Source organism: Myotis davidii, unplaced genomic scaffold (assembly GCF_000327345.1).
Source record: "Myotis davidii unplaced genomic scaffold, ASM32734v1 scaffold803, whole genome shotgun sequence".
Taxonomy (NCBI): Eukaryota; Metazoa; Chordata; class Mammalia; order Chiroptera; family Vespertilionidae; genus Myotis; species Myotis davidii.
Window position 1 is genome coordinate 2,973,224 of NW_006295567.1, and position 9,476 is coordinate 2,982,699.

At 42.4% G+C, this 9,476-nt stretch overlaps 1 protein-coding gene across 1 annotated transcript in view; it reads left to right on the plus strand.

Moving 5' to 3' along the window:
- Positions 1-9,476, plus strand: part of COL9A1 (collagen type IX alpha 1) — a 125,145-nt gene that overhangs the window by 98,645 nt on the left and 17,024 nt on the right. Inside the window, 5 exon segments of the mRNA XM_015568161.1 lie at positions 323-367; positions 1,919-1,951; positions 5,172-5,318; positions 5,539-5,593; positions 7,529-7,717. Coding sequence (XP_015423647.1) covers positions 323-367; positions 1,919-1,951; positions 5,172-5,318; positions 5,539-5,593; positions 7,529-7,717 — 469 coding nt within the window.

The window sequence follows — 9,476 nt, forward strand, 5'->3', positions numbered from 1 at the left end:
CATCAGTTGTCTTCCGTACATGCCCTATCAGGGCATTGAACCCCCAACCTAGGTATGTGCCCTGACTGGGAATCCAACCAGCAACCTTTTGGTGCATAGGATGACACTCAAACAACTGAGCCACTCTGGCCAGGCTAGGCCATTTTCTGATCTGGCCTGGCCACCGACAGCTAGATTGGAAAGCCACTGAGAGCATTTTGTATTTCTGCATGATCCTGGAAGCAGTGTGGCCATTTATGAATGCTCATCAATGTTGACTGAGCCAGGGGGATAAGAATTTTCAAATGCGACTTTTAAATTTCAAATGTGACTTAATTTTTAGGGTGCCTCTGGTGAAGAAGGTGAAGCAGGAGAAAGGGGTGAACTTGTAAGAGATATTTTTTTCTGATTAATGATGGAGACTTATTGATTTCAAACTGTACTACAACATATATTTTTCCTTTTCTCTGCCCATCTTATCTTTTTTGTCTTCTTTAAAAGTTAAGATGTTTCTTATACATTGTAACAAATGACTTTCTAAGATTGCAGCCAAGATCAAGTAAGGCAGAGGGGAAACGCCTAGATGGTGATAGACCGAACCTTAAACCTTTGGAGAACAAAGTGTTCCCGTTCCCTTAGACATGGTGAATTCTCCTGTGGGTTTACATGTAGACATTACATATAGATATATATATATATAGTTGATTTCAGAGAGGAAGGGAGAGGGAGAGAGATAGAAGCATCAATGATGAGAGAGAATAATTGATTGGCTGCCTCCTGCACGCTCCACACTCGGGATCAAGCCCATAACCTGGGCACATGCCCTGACCGGGAATCGAACCGTGACTTCCTGGTTCTTAGGTTGACCCTCAAGTGCTGAGCCACGCTGGCCGGGATTCTTATGTGACTATAGAAAGTCTGTGAATATTGCCTTTCATGAAAACAACCACAACATTAAAGTTTTAGTATAGTTAGAAAGCTGTGGCTCACAAGTGTGATCATGGACATTATCTGTACTCTAAAACCCTCCAAAGAGGTGACCTCCATCTTCACCTGCGGCTAAATCCACAGGAAGACAAGAACAAGTAATTGTTACTGCCAGGACAGCTAGATCCCTTGGCTCATCCGTACGGTTTTGGCAAGGTCTAGCATGATCTAGTGTGGAAGCTAAAATGTTTGGTCCTTGGGGGTGGGGGTGATGGATTCCTCATCAATTAGTTTTGGAGGGCTTTTAATGCAGGAAAAAATTCTGGTAATGTTTTTATTCAGATTTTAAGGATTTAGAGTTAGTATAAATGTAACATCTGAATTAGGCAGAGCTTCCTAACTATTAAACAAGTTCCACAAATAATTGTTTCTGTTTTAGTTTTCTGTTAAAATTGTTCATTTTATGTACTAAGAGGATGTTTTAAATCATCTGTTTGGTAGTGGAGATGAACTGATGTGCTAAAACTTGAGTTGCATTCATATCTAGACTTGGTGGTGGGAGATGATTTTTAAGGTTGTTTTTTTTTTTTTTTTGCCTAAAATACGCATTTTTGGCTTCATAGACTTTTGGGATACATTTAAAAATATTGTTAGAGTTTGAAAAACAAAGTCATCAGGTTTAAATGCCTATTAGGTTTTATAACAGAATGCTAGTTTAATATCTTTTAACGTTTTAATTCTCACCGCCTTGCATTTAGATCTGGATGGAGCCTTGGATAGCTCTGATTCAACCCTGTTACTTAACAGATAAGTGAGCCAAGTTTGGGAGATTACCTGGCTCACACAGGGTTGCAAAGTTAAGTAGCAAAACTGGGAGTAGAATCCAACTTTTGAGTCTAATGGCTTTCTGTGGTGTCAGGGTTCATCTCTGTTCACGGTTTTCTGTAGATTTCAGCAGCATAATATCTTTGCGAATACATCGTTCTAATATAATTTTGTTTTATTGATTTAGGGAGATATAGGATTACCTGGCCCAAAGGGAACTGTAAGTATAATGAACAGTAATGTATAAGATATAAAAATATCAATAATGCTGAAGAAAATGCCATGTTTTTCTTTATGAAATCGTTCTGTAAATTCAATTCTTAATGGACTTATCTTCAAGGAAATGAATGTCTAAATGTATTCGTTAAGTAGTGGATTAATTCAAAGAACAAAACAACAGAGCAAATAGATTTGCCTATTGAACTAACTATTCTAAAGGATTTTTTTTTCATATTACAAGTGGCTCAATGAATATATTACATGGTAATTTCTTCCCCAAATGGGCCATGTTTAAAGAACTGACTTGTGCTTCATGGTGATGAGAGTATAATTGAGTTTTGTTGGCAGTTGTACAATTTGTGGGCAAATATTTTAGTAATTTTCTTAATCTCCAGTGTATTCTATTTGGGGAAGTAAGATAGAGGCATAATGCAGAAGAAAATGTAATAGAGAATTATTAGAGCTGGAAAATGATTATCTTGTTTAATTCATCATTTTATAGAAACTAAACTAATGTCCTTAGAGATTAGATGAATTCAGAATTATAGAACCGATTAGTGGCAACCCTGGGATGATGTGTAATTTGAAAGGAATACACTAGGGCAGTGGTTGGCAAACTGCGGCTCGGCAAACTGTGGCTCATGAGCCACATGCTGCTCTTTGGCCCTTGAGTGTGGCTCTTCCACAAAATACCGACTTAGGCGCATGGGTCACGCAGTTTCAATCGCACTGTGTGCCGCACGCAGTATTTTGTGGAAGAGCCACACTCAAGGGCCAAAGAGCCGCATGTGGCTTGCGAGCCGCGGTTTGCCGACCACGGCACTAGGGCAATAAAAATTCAGTGTAAGGAGAAAAGATGAAGCTCAGATCTCAATCTCAGATGTCACTAACCACCAGCTGCCAGCTAGTCTCCAAGTCCTTCTTATTTCAAGAATCTCCCCCACCCCTCTCCGTCCCTGTCCAACATATGATCCTGTGGCAGCCATGGACATCTAGACAGAGAAGATAGAACACATTATCCCTGCTCTGCTTAAAATCCTTCAGGAATAACATTTCATGGAGTAAAATCGGATTCGCAGCAAGGTGTGCACAGCTCCTGACAAAGTGTCTGCCTTGCCTGTCTCCCCTCCCCTCCCCCATGTCTGGAACCGCATCTGTTTGCAGTTCTTACACGGCGCGCTGTCTGATGCCTTGTGCTGTTCGCCCAGCCTGCTGCCTCCTGTTTCTTTCCTTAGAACAGCTGCCTCCGCCTATGCATTCAGCCCCACTTTCTCCGGGAAGACTCCCCCAGACGTGGTCACACAGCCCAGCCCTGGGCTCTTTATACACCACCGAGGGGGGAATTATGACTAAGTTGTACTGACTTAGCTGTTTACATACGGCCTCTAAACGCCATGGGACAGTCTCAAGCTCCAAGTAACATCTTTCTGCCTAAGACAATTAGACGGAAATGGTTTGGGACTGAGAACATGTAAATGAGAAACCATCTTAGAATTTGGTAATGAAGATGCCATTTCATAGTGTAGCAATAATTGCTAATGTTCAAGCCATAAAAGAAAAATGAACAATGCAGTGATCACTTCATTTAAATTTGGATGTAATACCAGGAATTAGCTCTTGATTCCTCACCTCCCTCCCTACCCCCGTCTTCGCCAACATGACCCAGGTGATACTGATGAAATTAAAGTGCACTGTTCCCAAATCAGGGGAAATAGTTACTAACAGGAAGACTGTTGCTGTCCTCAGTGATTTCAGCGTAGACAAACTTGATATCAGGTGAAGGCTGTTTCTACTTTAGAATACCTCTCCTCACCCAAGGAATTTCCCCCCAGAGATCCAGGGTCCTTATCATGTCCTGGCGCCTTGATCTCTTCATCAAAAATTTCTTGTCTCTTATCCCAGCAATATTTTAGCATTGTCGGCAGAAACTGCACTGCTTCGGTCTCCTTTGTTTTCTGCCAGTTCGCTAATGCATTTCTGCATTCACTTTGGCTTCTCCTCGGGGCTGCTTCAGAAGCTGTTACAGTTCTGCACGCCAGTCACCTGACAACTCCCCAGCCCCGCATTGCACATCCTTTGCTCTCCCTGTTGACACTGCCTTTCGGGAAGTCTTTTAAGCCATAATTTGTTCCTAGGAGCAATTTTGACAGGTTGACTTAGATGAATATAATATATTCTTTTTTGTTTTGCATAAAGAGAGATTGGAAGAAGCACACTTGCTGAGCTTTCTTTAGATGTGTCTGGTGAAAGCATTGCTTCATTGCCTTCTTCCCTTCAGTCTGAGACATTTGAGTGTTTCAAAGAGCTTTTTCTAGAGAAATGTTTCATATGAAAAGGAAGCAGGATTAAGTTGCTTTATGAACATTCGTATCTTGAACTTTAGCATCCCTTGCTGCCTCCTGTTCTTTTATCTTCTCATTCTTATTCTGTAAACAACAGCACATTGTAACTGCTGCCCCACACATTCTACCCGAGAAAAAGTGAATTTATTCAGTCTCTTTCTAAAGCAGTTGTTGTACTCGAGGACTCCATTAAATGCTGTCAGTGGTCTGCTTCCAGAAAACAAAAATCTAATGTGATTATGCTTTTGTGCTAAGGAAACAGTTTATTTCTAACTTGGTCAATATTTAGACTTTTAACTTTTCAATACTTAAATTATGGACTTAGTCTTTTTGTTTCAGTATTTTAAATGCAATGCTGTAAATGTGATGTTTTACATGTATTGATTTAGTTCATGTTAATATTTTATAATTGCTGGATATATCTGGCATCTTCAAATTCTCCAAAGAATCTTATATAAGCTAAATGCCTTCTGTTCTTAGAGATATCTCTGTTTTATGCTTTCTGTTTTGGTGATATACAAAGTGACATGTAAGAACTCGGTGGCCTTTTTGTGGAAAGAAAAAGTTAACAAGCCTTATTAACAGCTAACTTGCTCTTCGGAAGTGGCTTAAAGTATTAAGAATGTGGTTTTAAAGATGCATTATTTCAATTACCAATTTGAAATAATAACTATGCAAAAAGGAAAGATTCTTTAAAAGTTCGCTTGAACTGGAATTCAAAGAGACTGGTGAGTAGTGCGGCACTATGTGGCTACGTTGAGAAATTTTCACCTCTGAATGAATAGAATGTAGTAAACCTCCAAGTTGGAATATTAATATTGTATCAACCCGAAGCAGACTTGTATTTAGTCCTAGGGTCACCCTGTGCCTTTGTTCTAGGTGGGTAACCCCGGGGAGCCTGGCCTGAGGGGGCCTGAAGGCGGTCGGGGGCTTCCCGGAGTGGAGGGACCAAAAGGACCACCGGGACCCCGAGGCGTGCAGGGAGAACAGGGCGCCACCGGCCTGCCTGGCGTCGAGGGCCCTCCGGTAAGTGGCAGGCAGTGTCCACCCTTTCTCTGTGGGGACTCCATCCCACAGTACGAGGGGTCGGGGCCGCCTGGCTAGCCCGGACACCGCTCCTGGGCAGTGTGGGCAGTTGTCCTGTTGTAAGTCCCGCCACCTGTTCCTGCCACGTCTGTCCGTTTACCCTGTGACAGAGCCCTGTCTGTGGTTCCGTGTATAACTGCCTTTTCCTTTCCTGCCCCAGGGGAGAGCACCGACAGATCAGCACATTAAGCAGGTGTGCATGAGGGTCATGCAAGGTAAATAAATCATAATGCTTGATTTTTCGTATGCTTTAAAGGAGGGAGTTTTTAAATAATACTCATGTCAGTTCTGTTTTATCCAATCGGTCGTTATCACAATAGCTTATAGCTTCAAAGAAAAAAAAAACTGCCTTTCTGGATTGGCCTGGGACTTTTTTTGGCCAAAGGTATTATTTTACAAGAAAACACACACACACACACACACACACGCACACACACACACACACTTTTCCCTGTTGAAACTACAATTCTCAGGTATCTTTCCCTTCTTCAACACCCTACCACTCAGTGAGTGCCCAGCACTGACCCAGGCTTTCTCTGTAGATCACGTGAGGAGTAATTGACACACTCCAGGCCGTAAGAAGCTTGAGGACAGTATGGCTACTCATGCACCACCTTTACTGAAAATCAAGAACTGGTATTTTACCAAAATGGTGACATATGTTCACATTAGTTAACCTTTACCTTAACTGCCCTGTAGCTATGGCAATTGCTGTTTGCCACAGCTGTTTCAGAATCGGCCGGCCTACTTCTGAAATCACACTGAAACGGAGGTGTGCAAATCCTCCGATAGCAGGAGACCTGGTCACCCTGGGGCTTTCTGGCAAGTAATTGTCTTATTCTAGTTGGAACTACACCTGGCAGAAAGGAATACTCTTCTTTGTATGCTCATGAGATGGTCTAATTTGTCTCGTAGACTTGTAGAGTTTTCCAGAACAAAACGGTCACCTCTGTATTTGAAAACCATATAATCTCTTCACTGCAGACATCTTGAAAGGATAGTTCCATTTTAAACATCATGTATCCTGAAAATTGTGACTTTATACTAGCTCTTTCTTATGTAAGGCACACAGCATACTCACATTGAAACAGTTTTAAAATATTGGTTAGAAATGTGTTTCCAATTCCTATTCTCCTTTACACCCTAAAGCATGAAAACATATTACATTAGAATTTGTTCCTTAGAGTATTATACTGGGAACATTGCCTTGTTCCCTATGGTTTTAGTGGATGATTCCTTTTTTTTTAAAATATATTTTATTGATTTTTCACAGAGAGGAAGGGAGAGAGTAGAGAGTTAGAAACATCGATGAGAGAGAAACATCGATCAGCTGCCTCCTGCACATCTCCCACTGGGGATGTGCCCGCAACCCAGGTACATGCCCTTGACCGGAATCGAACCTGGGACCTTTCAGTCCGCAGGCCGATGCTCTATCCACTGAGCCAAACCGGTTTTGGCTTAGTGGATGATTCTTAATCTATTTAATGGCTCCTGAAAAAGCCCACAAAGTTATTAATGTTTAAGACAGACTGTGGCCATTCCCAGGAAGCAGGCTATTTTTAATGTTCATTGTCTACTCCAAGCATGAAAAAAACTTCTGAGAAGAAGAATTCATAAGAAGTCATGAATTCGCAAAGTATTTCAAGTTACTTAGTATCTTCAAGCTAAACCTGTGAGGCTAGGCCTCACATGGTGTCTCAATACTCATTCTGGATGCTGTCCTTGGCTTTTACAAAGCTCTGGACATCATTCTACCTCTGCGAAGAAACTCATTTTGTCCCCATCCTGGGTTTTCCGATACCAAGTCAGGATGCAGGTGACACCCTCATTCTTTTAGAACACCACTCACCCCAGAGCCCTGCAGTTTAGTTTTTTTTTTTTTTTAATCCCCATCCCTTTGTCCCTGGTCTCACACCAGCAGGACCAAATATATCCAGGCAGAGCTGAATAGAACAGCCCCACGAAGCTTCCTGGCAGAGAGCCCCTGGGAAAATGATCCAACTTGATTCACTTCTCCCCACCAATTTCCAAGTTCTGGTGACACATTTCTTTTTTTTTTTTTTTTAAAGGCACTTGAAATACCTCTCTTTTCATTTGTATCCCTTTCATGTCTCTGACTTCTCTGGGCTGTTTTGTTTATTATCTTTTAGAGCATCTTGCTGAGATGGCTGCTAGTCTCAAGCGTCCAGACTCGGGAGCTTCCGGCCTCCCTGGGAGACCTGGACTCCCTGGTCCCCCGGGGCCCCCTGGAGAGAATGGCTTCCCGGGCCAGATGGGACTTCGTGGCCTCCCAGGCATGAAAGGGCCCCCTGGTGCTCTTGGTTTGAGGGGGCCTAAAGGTAAGCCTTTTTGCCCAGGTGGAACCAAGGAACACACACAGTCCTTTTTCAGGTGTATTCGCGTGTCCTGCCAGGCTCCAGGTATTCTGTGAGCTATGATATGTTATTCTCTTTTGCGATGCTGATGGTGAGGATTAGAAAACTGTTACCTGGTGTTCCCTTGACCTTGCTCTACGACAACAGCAGAGTAAACACCAGCATTGAGGTCCCTTGACTTCCAGCACTGACCTTTTCCAATTATACGCTGCCTCAATGCCATCGTTCAAACTAAACAACAGGACCTAGAACAGGATCATTCAGCTGTTAATTATTTTTTTCAGACTCTGAAATTAGTGTAGAGGTCTTCTAAGATGACAACCAGCCTTAGGATGTTTGTATCGGTTACTTAAACGAACAAACTTGGTGAGCAGGACATAAGAAAAATTACATTATGAGTTGAAGCTGCCTCTCCCTTCTTCTAAAATGTGACATTGGATGTTTGGTTTTGATGGACTTTTTTTTTTCCAGCTCTGAAGTACAATCTAACTTCATTCCTCCTTTAACATGTGAGGGAGCATGAGAGAGTCTGTTTCTTCCCCTTCTACTTAAAGCACGTTAAGCTCTGGTATCCAGTATTTTTTTTTTATTCAGAAAAATAGGGTTGTGTGTTAGGTATTAAATAGGACTTGCAGAAGGACTGGTTGCCTCAAATGGCATTTGCTAGTTGAGGTGAGTATGTCATCTTGGGGTGTGTGTGCCCTGGATCATGTACAGAGATGACTAGATAAAATGAGGAGTTTCTGTATCAGCGGTTCTCAACCTGTGGGTCGCGACCCTTTTGGCGGTCAAACGACTCTTTCACAGGGGTCGCCTAAGACCATCCTGCATATCAGATATTTACATGACGATTCCTAGCAGTAGCAACATTACAGTTATGAAGTAGCAACAAAAATAATTTTATGGTTGGGTCACGACATGAGGAACTGTATTTAAAGGGCCAAAAGGTTGAGAACCACTGTTCTATATCATGATGAGTGACTGACAGCTCTCCGGGGAACTTCAGAAAGGTGTGGCATAAAATAAACGAGAGAAAGACTTATTTTTAAAATGGTGGTGCTCCAATTAGGATTAAATATTATGGTGTGAATGGTCAGAGGGCAAGCAAGCTGCCTTTTTGGATCTATAAATTAATTGCTGATGCATTTGGCTAACTATACCCTCAGCTGGAATAATTTCCTTAATTACATTTTTTTTTTTTGGCGTGTTCATGTTAATAGATGAGCCCTGACTGGGGCCTCTTGTAAGCCTGGCACCATTTCAGAGTTTTCAGAGGCTAGACAAAACCAGATATGGAGAGAGCTCAGAGTTTATCTTAAAGAGAACTGGAGGAAAAATTTATCTGAGAAAATCGCATCGGCATTCATTGCTGTCCTGCTTTTAGCTGTTAGTTTAGAAACTCATGCCGTAGGTGCTTTATGGTTAGTTCCCCTTCATTCTGTAAACCATTTTAAGAAACTCCATTACCTTTGGCTGACTTAGTTGGCTCCGTTGTGTCGGCGCGCCTAGGATGTCTTCTTAGCTCTCGGGGGTTCACTTGGGAGCTGTGGTTGTGAGAGAGTGGCCCCAGGAGCATCGCAGCACCAGGGAGAGACCTTGTTAAGAGTGCAGGCTCTCCAGGCAGCAGACCCACTGACCAGAACTGGAGGGGGGCCCAGCAGTCTGCGTTCTAACAAGAGGCCGGATTCCCATGCAGCTAAGGGCACGAGGCCCGTTTTCCTGC